This window comes from Antechinus flavipes, chromosome 4 (genome assembly GCF_016432865.1).
Source record: "Antechinus flavipes isolate AdamAnt ecotype Samford, QLD, Australia chromosome 4, AdamAnt_v2, whole genome shotgun sequence".
NCBI lineage: Eukaryota > Metazoa > Chordata > Mammalia > Dasyuromorphia > Dasyuridae > Antechinus > Antechinus flavipes.
In genome coordinates, this window is record NC_067401.1 from 482,875,124 (window position 1) to 482,888,662 (window position 13,539).

A 13,539-nucleotide genomic window follows, 5' to 3' on the forward strand; every position below is an offset into this window, starting at 1 on the left:
GTTCTCTGTTGAGAGAATTTGGGGGTAGGAAGCAGGGAAATTAAATAGCAAACAATGGATGATCAAATATTGGCTATGTCAGAGAAGGGATCTAGGTTGGACTGGAGCCATTCCTGACAGACCCCCAAGGTCCTTCCACTTTAACACAGTGTCTAGCATATATAGTAAATGCTTAATAAATTCGTGTTGACCTTGACTGAGCTCTTGGGGGTGGAATCACCTTTTTTTTTTTTGTTGTTGTTGTTTTTTAAAGCAGCCCCTACTTGCTGTAATTTCTGTCTTCTTGAGTTTGTCCTTTAACCTACTTAGCTACAACAATGTCAAACTAAACACAGCCATAAAAAAATGGGAGGAGGAGGGAAGGATGAAGGGCAGAGGGGCAGAATTTCCAAGTGGTACAAATATCTTCCCTTGGCCCCGCTCCAGTTCCCATAGACTTGGGCTGCGTCTTACTGAGCATCTGTCCTGTGACCGTGCAAAATCAGTGACATCTCGTCTGGGTATATTTGCAGTTTTGATTGGCTTTCTTCGTTTCTCAGAAAACTGATTTATATATTTATTTTTGCTTTTTATTTTGGGTAAGAAGGACAGTGAACTGAGATTTGCATTAATATTTGGGATAAGTAATTCTTCTCTTTTTCACACCTGTACTTTGACCTTTAGTTTGTTAATGAGATGTTCCTGTTAATTGTGTTTGGATGATAGATTTAGAGTTGGGAAAGACCTTTTTAGTTCATCTTCTGCTCCACTTCCTTCATTTTTTTTACCCCTTCTTTCCATCAAGATGTTACCACAATAATGTTGTACTGATAGTTTACAAAGTATCTTCACACAAACATCTCTTTTGATCCATATACACCTGAAAGAATGGAGGGCAAGTATTAGAACCCCCAATTTTTAGAGGGGGAAACTGAGGCTCACAGACTTGGCTGGTTTGAGGCAGTAAGATTTTCTCTCAATCTAGTGATCTTTCCTTTGGACTGGCCATCCCTAATGATTGGAAAACATTCCCTCATGATCTCCTTTTATTATAATCTCTTGTTTCCTTCAAAACTTAGCTTTCTACATGAGACCTTTATTAATTTCATCCCTTCCCCCATTATTAGAACAATCCCCCCAAATTAGCTTTTGTTTTCATTGTCTAAATTTTATAAATGCATGTTATCTTCCCTAATTGAATGTAAGTTCCTAGGAGAGCAAAATGATCTTTTTGGCTCTAGAACCCAGAAACCTGGCTCATGGTATTTAATAAAAGCTTGGTGTTCAATTGATTTCCATACTGCTTTGAGAATGGCTCTGGTCCTTGACTTAGTTATGGGCTTTTATTGCTTTGGTTTTATACCTCTAATGGAAGGGAGGATACAATCTTGTAGCTTAGGCAGCTTTCCCCATTATTTATTTTTTCCTAAGTATAGTGTCTAACAATCAGACTTCCAAAGATTAGCCCTGTAAGCTGTATTACTTCTGCTCTCCAATCCTCCAAAGAGCCATCTTTCTCACTGGCAGATTTATGTTCTGAGCCGGGCATCCTCACAGCAGACAGGGAAGCTGACATTGCTTTGTTTGTAGATGCACTTGAAATATGGCGCTGAATTAGCAATATTGTGGTCAAGGTGAGACAGCCTAATGAGGAGCCCCTGGGAGAGGGTCTGAGAACCGCCCCATGCCCACATGCTGCATCCTAGCAAGTTTGCAGCGTGTGAAGGAGAGCTTAAGAGAACCAGGGAATGGAAGGCTCTTTGGGGAATTGAATGGAAGGATGGAGACATATGCACACGTGTGTGTGTGTGTGTGTGTGTGTGTATATACATATATATATATACAGACATATGCATATGTACATATATATTTAGAAAGATAGACTGTGTTTATGTATATATATATTATGTATATCTATCTATCTATACATATATATATATATTTGGAAAGATAGGCTGTGTGTGTATATACATAATATATATAAGTAATATATATCATACATACACATACATATATGTTTACAAAGATAGGCTGTGTGTGTACATATAATATATAAGTAATATATATTCTACATACACATACATATATGTTTACAAAGATAGGCTGTGTGTGTACATATAATATATAAGTAATATATATTCTACATACACACACATATATATTTAGAAAGATAGGCTGTGTGTGTATGTATAATATATATAAGTAATATATAATACATACACACAAATATATTTAGAAAGATAGGCTGTGTGTGTACATATAATATATATAAATAATATATATTATACATATACACACATATATATTTAGAAAGATAGGCTGTGTGTATATATATATAAGATATATATTTAGAAAGATAGGCTGTGTGTATATATAGATATATATTTATAAAAAAATTATATATACATATACATATATGTTTAGAAAGATAGGGGATGTGTGTGTGTGTGTGTGTGTGTGTTATAGACCAGTCATGGGGAGGGAAGGGGAATAAACAAATGGCTTGAATGTTCCGTAAGTTCCTTCAAGATGTACAAATGCTTAAAAGGCTTGTAACCTACATCCTTGGGAGGATCTTTAGACAAATATGGGTAAGAATAGCATAGGATGACAAAGCAAGTCTGGATTGTGATCACTGTTGTCATCCATCTTTCCTCTTTGCTAAAGTCCTAGTATAACCCATCGAGTTACCAACATTGGAACAATTCTTTTGCCCATTTTTGTTTAACCCTTTGTAGAAGGCTTTCCTGTAGAAGATGGGATTTCAAGGTTGACTGTGGCTAAAGCCAGTCCCCATAGGCTATGTGTGTGTTGCAGGAATATAGATTTAAGGTCTGTTTTAGAGGACATCCAGCTCAGCCTCCAAACTTACAAATGAGACTGAAAATAAGTTAAGTTAGGGACTTATCCGGTGTATGACGAGAGATTAGAACCTAGAAATTTCTGACTCTTAAGCCTATGTTTCCTCTGTATGAAATCATTTAAGTTTTTCCAAGTTTCTCTGTATTCTTCATATTTGACATTTCTCACTGATAGCTTTTATTCTGAGAGGCAACGTGGTCTTGAGCCGGGATGGTCCAGCCATGGCGATGTGATGACAGAACACGCTCTAAAATTCTAAGCTGTAGAAAGGGGCCATCCTGCATTGGTGGAAGGTGTTTCCTTCCCTGGGAGTTCCTTTTGCCAATTAAATCACAAGACTAATCCTAGTCTATTGCATAATAATATCTCCATTTCCTTCAATACTGTGATTTGTTCAAGTACTGCCCAGTTGGTTCCAGAGTTTGTTAGCATAAAAAAATGCTGCTGGAAGTGTTTTTGGGCAAAGGGGACCTTTCTATCTGTTGTTGGCTTCCTTGAAATCTGTGCCCATGAGTGGTATTGTTGATCAAAGTCTTGTACAATTTAAAGATCTTTTAAATAAAAGTATAGTTCCTGTCCTACAGATTCTAAATGTGTCTTGGTTCAATCATGTCCAGTTCTTCATGATCTCATTTGGGATTTTCTTGGCAAAGATATGGAGCAGTTGGCCATTTCCTTCTCCAGTTCATTTCACAGATGAGGAAACTGAGGTAAATAGAGTGAAGAGATTTGCCTAGGGTCACACAGTAAGTAACTATCTGAGATAGTAATGTGACGTGGGAATAATATTAGATTTTTTTGGACATCAATTTTTTTCCTCATTTGAAAGGCTTAGTGGTTATATTAGCAGTTTTACCCTGAGGTCTCTGATCTCTGATGCTCCATTCATCCTGGATGGGAAAAAAAAATCTTTATTTTCACAAACCTCTAACTGAAATTTCATGTTTCTTTCAATTATAAATGAAGACGACAGAATATTATTCTGTGATGGAGTCCATTGACTTTCCCAGATTGGGAATCTTTGATTTATTAAAAAAAAAGGATAATAATCCTTGGACTAGAAGTCCCTTCAGATTTTCAGATTGTATGGTTCTGAGAGAAAAGGGTCCATGTCTAACACCCATTTCTATACATCTTTAGAGCTCATTCTTTTGAATCTGGATCCCTTCAGGCTAGAAGCTTATTGTGGGCTTGCTTTGAGTTTCTAGTGCCTACAGGTGTTATCTATTAGGAGTTTCATAATTTTCTTTTATTGGCTCTTGGATGAGGTTACTGCCAGAAATACATTTTATAGGAGCTGGAGCTTTTTCCCCCTTGAAGATGGAGAAAGACAAATTTGCTATTTTAGAGCTGTTCTTCAGGCCAAAAAAGATCTTCCTTCAATCTTTACAGACATTATAAACTGTCCTAATGCATGATAAGGAGTGATTTTGAAAAAAAGATTTGAACTGATCTTGGTCTTTACATTTGGTCTCTGATGACCTCGAGATGATAGATTATAGAACCAGCCACGTTATAGATTTGAGGGAAAATGGCAGGTAGACTCTGAGAGGAGCAGATCCAGCTCTGGTTTTTTGTCTTATCTCCCCACATTTGTTTGAGACAGCAATAATTTGGGAGCATAAAATATACGTTTGATTGAAATATGGGGATCAATAATGACTAACAGGTCACATTTCTATAGTACTTTAAGATTTTTTCAAATCTCTTTATACATTATCTCATTTGATCCTCAACACTTGATCCTGGAAGAGAGATGCTATTATTATCTCCATTTTACTGATGTGTCTGAGACTGGATTTGAGCCCTACTTCCTAATTCTAAGTCCGGCACTTTAGTATAGCACATTTTGTGATCATTTCTGGTCTGGTCAGAAAGTCCAGTTTGTGTTTCCTTGGGCTCCACTTGAAAAGCTTTTTTGTTAGCTGCCACCAAGATCACCTCTTCTCATTGGTTAGTGTCTGGACCCCTAAGGCATGTAGGAATTGGACCTGGTCGAGTATTTTCATTAGTTTGGCCCAATCTCTGTCAAAACTGATTGTTGAGTTGAGGGAGAGCCTGGGCGGGGGGCTCTGGCCTCCTGGTTCTGGTTCTGCTGTGCCACGGGGCACAGTTGCCAGTCTGGAAGGCCAGACCCAAGCCTTGAGCAGTTAATTTTGTTGTTGAACGCCTCTATCAGAGAGGGGCTTTTGAGAAGCTAAAAAAAGGGGAAAACCTTCTCCCTGTTAGAACCACAGCTTGGAGTCCCAGCCTGCCTTTGACATCCCAGTGATGTTTTAAGATCTGGTGTAAACGCACTGTGGTTTGCCTTTGGGCAACGGGCTTGTTTAATTTGGCTCCATTATATTTGTAATTGCTGCATTTTAATAATTGGCCAATATTCTTGTCAGCAATTTGCAGGCCTATTTTTAGTGGAATGCTTTCTTTGTCTTTCATTTCCGCGGTGTTTCGTTCAGACCTGGGCTAAGCTTCTGGACTAATGCTAGGCTAGCCAATGAGTCAAACCAACAGTGTGCATCCATGAGGGACAGGGATCCACAAATGCCTTGTAATGGCCCTAAGATGTAGCTTAAGTACCTTCTACATGAAGCTTTTTCTGATCCCCTTCCTTCCCAAATACCTTGTGTCTAAATACTTTGTATATATGTTTATTAATCAATCAATTAGTTAATTTTCATTAATTGATAATAACATTTTATAATAATAATTTATATCTATCTGCATATTTATATAGTTGTCTCTCCCATTACAATAAATATTCACTTCAAATAGGGATTAATTCATTCTCTGCACCAATCTGCCTGTAATAGACTTTTAACAAATCCTTATTGATGGTTGATGATCTGGTCTCTTAAATATCCTTAGTCACTTTGGGTCACTTTATATGCCATGTAAAATTCTTTTGATAGCCAACCTTTTTTTCGGACACATATGATCTTCTCACTTCCTTTTTTGGTCTGAACTTGGGATTTTATTGATCTAGAAACTCTTCATTTGTGCCCATCAATAACCCTTTGTAATAGACTTAGAGAGATACATGGAAAACTGGGGAGGATTTATGGGAGACAAAAATAAGGTGGGAAGAGTGAGAAGACATGGATAGGGTTCCAATCTGTATAGTTGACCTTGATCTATTAATCAATATTTTTTGAATCTGGTCATTATAGCTTATTATCTCTCTCTGTTAATCACAAGGATAGAATAAGAAAAATCGACAAATATCATACCATAGAGGTAGGAGTGGAAGGAATGTCAAAAAAAAATCTAGGCTAACTCCTCTTTACAGGGACTGTGTTTGCCTTTCTTTGTGCTTAGTCTATTGTCTACCCCTTGGTTATTGATAGTGGCTCTTAATTAATTTCAAAGATCATGTGACTTTTAAATTTATATTTTCAGAGATTATTTACACTTTAATTAATTAATTAACTTATTACACTATTATTTTATTAAGAGTATAGTGAAATAGGGAAAAATAATTAATAAATGCTTGTTGACTTGGTTTAACTTGACTAGAAGTGTCAGTCCTGGAACCCCTAAGTCTTAGCTCTGGTTCTCTTTCTAATTAGATCATTCTAACTGTAGTCCTTTCTAAAGAGCACTAAATTGTTCTAAGTTAGACTGGTCTTGGGGAGGCTAAACAAGGCTAGTCGCTGATATTCTTCATAATTCTGGTGCTGTCTCTCCAAGATAAGAAATGTTGTTTTCATTTTATGTGACCATAAATCTTATAAGGTGATAAATCAAGCACTGTGATATCCTGACAGAATTCATTTTTCCAAGATATTATCAAATAGATTTTTATACGTGTTTCTAACTGTTAAGTAGAGGCTTTTTGTTGTTGTTATTATCGCATGATCTGATTGATGGGATGGCGAAAATGAAGATAAAGTTTCTGTTTTAATGCTCAAACTGAGATTGGCAACAAGCCAATAATGTGTACGTGGCAATTTAAACTATATGTACAAATCCACAGGTGGAGTGGTCTTATCATAAATGCCTAAGTTGGGTGGAGAAATGAATCTCTAGAGTACCTAAATAAAATTAGGCCTCCATTTTAACCTTAAAATAAATTTTCTAAGTCCTTAAGATCTTAGAAAAAGAGTGTTTAAAAAATATACTGATATACCTCCAAAATTACACACGTTCAAATATTTTGGGCAAATTGTGGACATCTTAAAATCATAAGACCAAACTCTTACCTAATACAATCTTGCATATTTGCCAAAATATCTTGTAAATGAAGATGAAAAATCTCCTCCTGAATACCAAATTTTAAAATCTATAAATACACACAAATTCATCATAAGGATAAAATTTACTTTGAAATATCCAACTTTGAAAAGAGCCTGTCTCAGACCCCAAAGGTCTTCAGCTGGTTTTGAGGCTGGTACCAGAAACAGGCTTGATTTAGTGGATAGAACACTGAATCCGGAGTCAGGAAAACCTGAATTCAAGCTATGATCCTGGGCAAGTTACTTAAACCCTGAAAGTCACTTTCCTCATATGTAAAATGGGTATAATGAGTTATGAGGATAAAATGAAATAATACTTATAAAGTGCTTTGCATATCTTATCAAGAGGCAGCAGTGGACAGAACACTGGCCTTGGAGTTACAAGGATCTGAATTCAAATTCTGCCTCAGATACTTAACACTTCCAAGCTGTGTGACCTGGGCAACTCACTTGACCCTAAGTGCCTTGCAAAGAAAAAAAAAAAGAAAAAAAACCAAACCCCACTATATATGAGGATCAATCTCATGTAGAGAATGTATATGTACATATATATATATATATCTTTTGGGGGGAGTGTTATTTATTTATTTTAATTTTTTTTATTAAAATTTTTTATTTTCAAAATATATGCATGGATAATTTTCAACATTCATCCTTGCAAAATCTTGTGTTCCAAAATTTCCCCCTTTTTTCCCCCTGCCTTAGACGACAAGTAATCAGATATATGTTAAAAATATGCAGTTCTTCTGTACATATTTCCACAGATAAAATGCTGCACACACACACAAAAAATCACTTTATCTATCTCTTTAACCATTCACTTATCTATTCACTTCCATTTGCACTGGTTATGGTTGCCATGGTCTTTATGATTGCACTCTAGTTCTTGTGCTGTGGGGATGCAATTACACATTCTACTCCAGTACTGGTCATCAGTATCTCCAGGGTAGACTATCCATGTAGGCCATTGCCCTTTGGGAGCCTCTTCTGCTCTCGAAAACGAGCTCTTTGATCCACCAAGTCAATGACTGTTTCTGACTATTAGACACTGCCATCCTGGTAACTAGCGTTTAGACTTTTGTTCCAGGTTCAACGTTGGCTACGGTAGATAGCTATGAACAGGTTATCCATAGAGACTCTTAAATAATTTAAAAGATTATATGCTTTATAATATTTATTTTAAATTTAAGAGATTACCTACACTTTTAGTAGAAATAGAAAGTATCCAAACTTTGATAAAAGTAATGAAATGGAGAAAAAGCAGAATTAAAAGGAGCATATACAACTGTTAGCTGAGGGATCTCTAGAGCCCATCCAGTGGTCTTTATGCCTGAAGCCATTGGTGCCTCGGGCCTGTAGAGAGCAACTTATTCCTCATATTTGAAGTCCTTATGAGATGTGATTGGCCTTTAGATGTGTGGAATAGCTTGATCTCTGCAGCCTTTCTGAGGGTTAGCCTCTAGGGACAGAGGCTAAAATATCTTCAAGAGTGCTCTTTGGTCACGTGTCTATGACTAATGTGAAATATATTTTCATTAGTTATAAAAATTAAAACTATAATTGTTGAAATTCAGTGGAATGCACATATCAGTGTCTACTTTTTTGCCAAGTTTTTTCCTTTTTTTTTTCAATTTCTATTCCTTTTATTTTATTTTTCATCATAAATTATACCTGAGAAATGATTCTTTAAAAGTGAAAAATTTTTCTTTATTTTGAAGGATATGTGTAAGTTATATAATTTATTCCCATTGACAGTGTTGTAGGAGATGCCATTGAAAAATGGTACAGGCTGTTCCAGTTTGTGTGTGTGTGTGTGTGTGTGTGTGTGTGTGTGTGTATTTCCAAAAATCATCAATTTATACAAAATTGAGCAATAAAACCCACAGAGTTTATGGGAAGAATCTGGCTAGGGGCACTATACTTGAAAACTTTGTGACATTAAAAATTAGATAAGAACGTAATTAAAATGGCAGCATAGTTTTATTTATTTTATATGGTTAAGAAAAACAAAAATACTATACTAGATAGTGGCCGGGTCTGAGGCCTCAGGAATAATGCTTGATCTCCACTTTGGATTGCCCAAGCAAGTTGAGCAAGTGGATGTTGGTCAGGCTGACTTTGGGCAAAACAGCTCTGGGACCTTGGACCAAAGCCAGGTTGTATGGGAATAGTGAGGATCAATCCTCATCCCTCCACCAGAGAATTTACAGTAAATATCCCCCTGTATTTGACTCTCAAATAATGGTTATGTTCTAGAAATATTATTAAGTAAAATCATTTTTAGTGGAAGAGAGACTTGATCTATTTGAAGGAATCTGGTGGTAAAAAGCTTCCTGTAAAATGAAGAGTTCTTTTTGTACAGTGAATAATCAACCAACTATTTTTGCCTGTGATGTTTCATGTGTCATTTAAAAAATTTTTTTTTTAAAGTTTGTTGGATGGCTTTTGTTTTTGATACTCAATTATTTCCTGGTATAATCAAAAATTATATCACTCTCACTCTTTCCACTGAGTCATCTCTTGTAACAAAGAAAAATACTTAAGTAAATGTGAAGGACAGAATGACTTTCTTTGGATGGTGTAGACAATATTCTAGTCTTGTAGGTCCCTGTGTCTTTGCCATGGGGAGGCCTGTTCTTGGAACTAGTTTTGTTCAGTAAAATTATTCCGAGTTTGAATGCTTTTTTAATGTTTTCATTTATATTTGTTTGAATTATTCTTGGTTCTGATTGCTTCAACTCTGTATCAATTTATACAAGTTTTCCATTGGGCTCATTGCTATCAACAAGTACATATAATCACAAAATTTAAAAACAGTTGTTTTGTGGAGTCTGATAAAGATGGAGACAGGCCTACTGAGAATGGGGCCTGGAGAAGGAAAAAAAAAGTCAATATATTAATAGACAAAAGGTTCCTTTTTTAACCAACTCATAAAATTAAAAAATTGGCTCGTATGTTTTGGAAATGCTTCCATTTCACCTTAATTTGATTTTTCAAAGGAAAGGGCATTTTTCAAAGAAGGATCCAAGTTAAAATTTATGTTTATTTTCACAGGCAATTGAAGAGTTGCAAAGAGGTGATTTCAAAGCCTCTTCTGATTTTCAAAGGCAACCTGTGACAGGAAGAATTAAAAGCCAAGCCGACTGGGGAAGGCCGAGTTTCACCAAGGGACCAAAATGGCGTCTCAATGGATGGTTACCATGTTGGGGCTGATGAATTGGTGTTTGGTGACAACAGGTAGGTCAGGTTGGTCCATGCGACTCCCATGCTTATTATTTTCTTTTGGAAATATTGTACACAAATCACTTTATTTTAGAATTCATTTCAATTCAACTAGCCTGCTTTGTGTGAGGCCCTGTGTTTGGAATGAGGCATTCAAAGACAAAAAAAAAAAAAAAAAAGAGAAAGGTTGGATTCTCTGGGAGTTTATTTTCTCTAAGAAGACATTAAATAAGCCAGAATTTCTGCAGCCTAGTTGGGGGGGATCAGATGCTGGGTCTGTCAGGACCTGTCAAATTGGTGGAATTGCAGGAATTACAGATGATAAGGTTCATTGATTACTATATCTTATATATATATTTTTATATCACATACATATTATTACTATATCTTATTGAAGAGCTATTTAAAGATATTTCACTAAAAGTAAATGAGAATAAACATCTTTTTTTTTTGAATGCCATTTTGTGACAATGAGCTGCTTATTCTTTTCTGTTACCTTCTGTGAGCATTTTCATTTGGTGACACGATGGGAGGGTGACCCACTGGTGCACACTAGCTTCTGGAAGCCAGTTTTAAATTAAATAGTTTTAAATAAAAAGCTGATTTTAAATTCCCTACTTTCCCCTACCCCCCCACCCCCGGATGCTTATTACTTGTGACTTGAGGACATGGGAGATAGATCCCCCAACTGACTCTGTGGGGTCAATTGGTCCAACCCAGACCCCATGGAGCCATATTTGAATTCACAATGACACTTATTAGCTGTGTGATTCTGGGCAAGTCACTTTTAACTTTAACGCTGTCTGCTCAGTTTTCTTATCTGTAAAATGAGCTGGAAAAGAAACTTTCGGATCACTGCCAAGAAAACTCTAAAGGGCGTCACGAAAAGGCGGACATAACTGTAATGACTGAATAGCAACAAGGCTCATTTAGGATCTGTAGAATAGGAATTACACTTTATTTTTTTAAAAGCCATTAAACTGTACATATCTTTGATGCAACAATACTATTCATGGGCGTTCATCTCAAGGAAGCCAACAATAGACAGAAAGTTCTCCTGTGCCCAAAAGCACTTCTAGCAGCAGATACAGGTAACAGAACCAATATTCCAACCCAGTATTGGACTGCAGTATAGACTTAGGAGGGATCTTAAAGGTCAACTGGTCTGTTGTCATAGGACACACATGAGGAGCCAGGCAATTAAGAGAAACTAAGTTCTGCTGTGGAGTCCTATTGGTGGAAATTACAAAGAGGGAAATTTAAGCTTGAAAAATACCCTGATTATTAGAATATTCAAAAGTGGGACAAACTGCCTTGAGACACGATCAGGGAAATGAATGAATGAATGAAAAAAGTGTTATTTACTGGTTACTTTGGGTTGATTTCCACTGTTATTTACCCATTACTTTGGGTTGATTTCCATTGTTATTTACCAGTTACTTCAGGTTATTTCCACTGTTACTTACCAGTTACTTCCCGTGTATTTCCTCTGTTATTTACTAGTTACTTTGGGTTCATTTCCACTGTTATTTACCCATTACTTCATGTTGATTTCCAGTGTTATTTACTGGTTACTTCGGGTTGATTTTCACTGTTATTTACCCATTACTTTGCGTTGATTTCCTCTGTTATTTACTGGTTACTTTGGGTTTATTTCCACTTTTATTTGCCAATTACTTCGAGTTAGTTCCACTGTTATTTACCCATTACTTCACATTGATTTCCAGTGTTATTTACTGGTTACTTCGGGTTGATTTTCACTATTATTTACCCATTACCTTGCATTGATTTCCACTGTTATTTACCAGTTACTTTGGGTTTATTTCCACTGTTATTTACCCATTACTTAGGTTGATTTCCATTGTTATTTACCAGTTACTTCAGGTTATTTCCACTGTTACTTACCAGTTACTTCCCGTGTATTTCCTGTTATTTACCAGTTACTTTGGGTTCATTTCCACTGTTATTTACCCATTACTTCATGTTGATTTCCAGTGTTATTTACTGGTTACTTCATGTTGATTTTCATTGTTATTTACCCATTACTTTGGGTTGATTTCCTCTGTTATTTGCTGGTTACTTTGGGTTTATTTCCACTTTTATTTACCAATTATTTCGAGTTAGTTCCACTGTTATTAACTCATTACTTCACATTGATTTCCAGTGTTATTTACTGGTTACTTTGGGTTGATTTTCACTGTTATTTACCCATTACCTTGCATTGATTTCCACTGTTATTTACCAGTTACTTCACATAGATTTCCTCTGTTATTTACCAGTTACTTCGGGTTAAGGCCCCTCTGTGGAAAGCCTTCACTAGCAGCCCACAGGAGGCTGGACTTGGTGGGAACCATTAAAGGTCTTTGCCCATCAGGGGATGGCATGAGTGCCTTGGAGGTAACTGAGACTATAGTCTCCTTTATTGACACCCCCTCCCCCCCCAATCAACTTCAGCTCAGCTGGTTAAACACCACTTTTGTTTTCTTTTTGAAGATTAGGCCCTAAGGAAAATAAACTGGGGCCCAGTTCACCCCTTTGGGTAGGTCTTGTGTTATTTACATTAGTCCTTCCTCTGAAGCTGGTGGCTCTTGGGCACAATGGAGAGTAGTATTCTAGGGGTCTCCTGGGGAGCTGGGGCTTGAGATCAGAGCAGAGCTGAGCCAGTTACTCAAGATCTGCTCCAGTCCCAAGAAGACCACCCCATCTGTTCCAGCCCTGTGGCCTTGCTGCCCAGGATGGCAGGCCAAACATTTCTGCTGGAGCCTGTGGTGAGGAACCAGGGGGCAGGGGGCATCACGCCCCCTCCTAGACTGCTGACTGCTTTATTTGTATGAAGCTTTTCCTCACCTGCCCCTCATCCTTGATGGCTTGAAGAGCCTTCTGGGAAGGGAGAGGAGGCGTGGGGAGGAATGGTGTGGCTGCAAGAGCCCTGAATCCCTCCAACCTCCATTGGCCGACACCCTCCCCGCTATCCCCTAATCTTTACAAGGTGTCTGAGACGGAGACTTGAAAGAAGGTCCTTGAGATTGTCGCCTTCCAGCACTGCAAAAACGGGCCTGGATCTCTCATTTGGGAGACAGGGTTCTTAATCTGGGGTCACTCAACTTGTTTTAATGCAGTGTGTGTGCATCTATATGTATGTATATATCACACATATGTAGATGTATTTGTATATGTATGCAATTCAGGAGTGTGTATTGTATATGCACACACCCATGTGCATCTACACACACTATCTAGCCCA

At 37.1% G+C, this 13,539-nt stretch overlaps 1 protein-coding gene across 1 annotated transcript in view; it reads left to right on the forward strand.

Annotated features, from left to right (window-relative positions):
• The window catches only part of TGFBR3 (transforming growth factor beta receptor 3), a 219,106-nt gene that overhangs the window by 18,210 nt on the left and 187,357 nt on the right, over window positions 1–13,539 (forward strand). Inside the window, exon 2 of the mRNA XM_052000008.1 lies at window positions 10,128–10,310. Coding sequence (XP_051855968.1) covers window positions 10,250–10,310 — 61 coding nt within the window. The 5' untranslated portion in view covers window positions 10,128–10,249. The remainder of the gene's footprint in view (window positions 1–10,127; window positions 10,311–13,539) is intronic.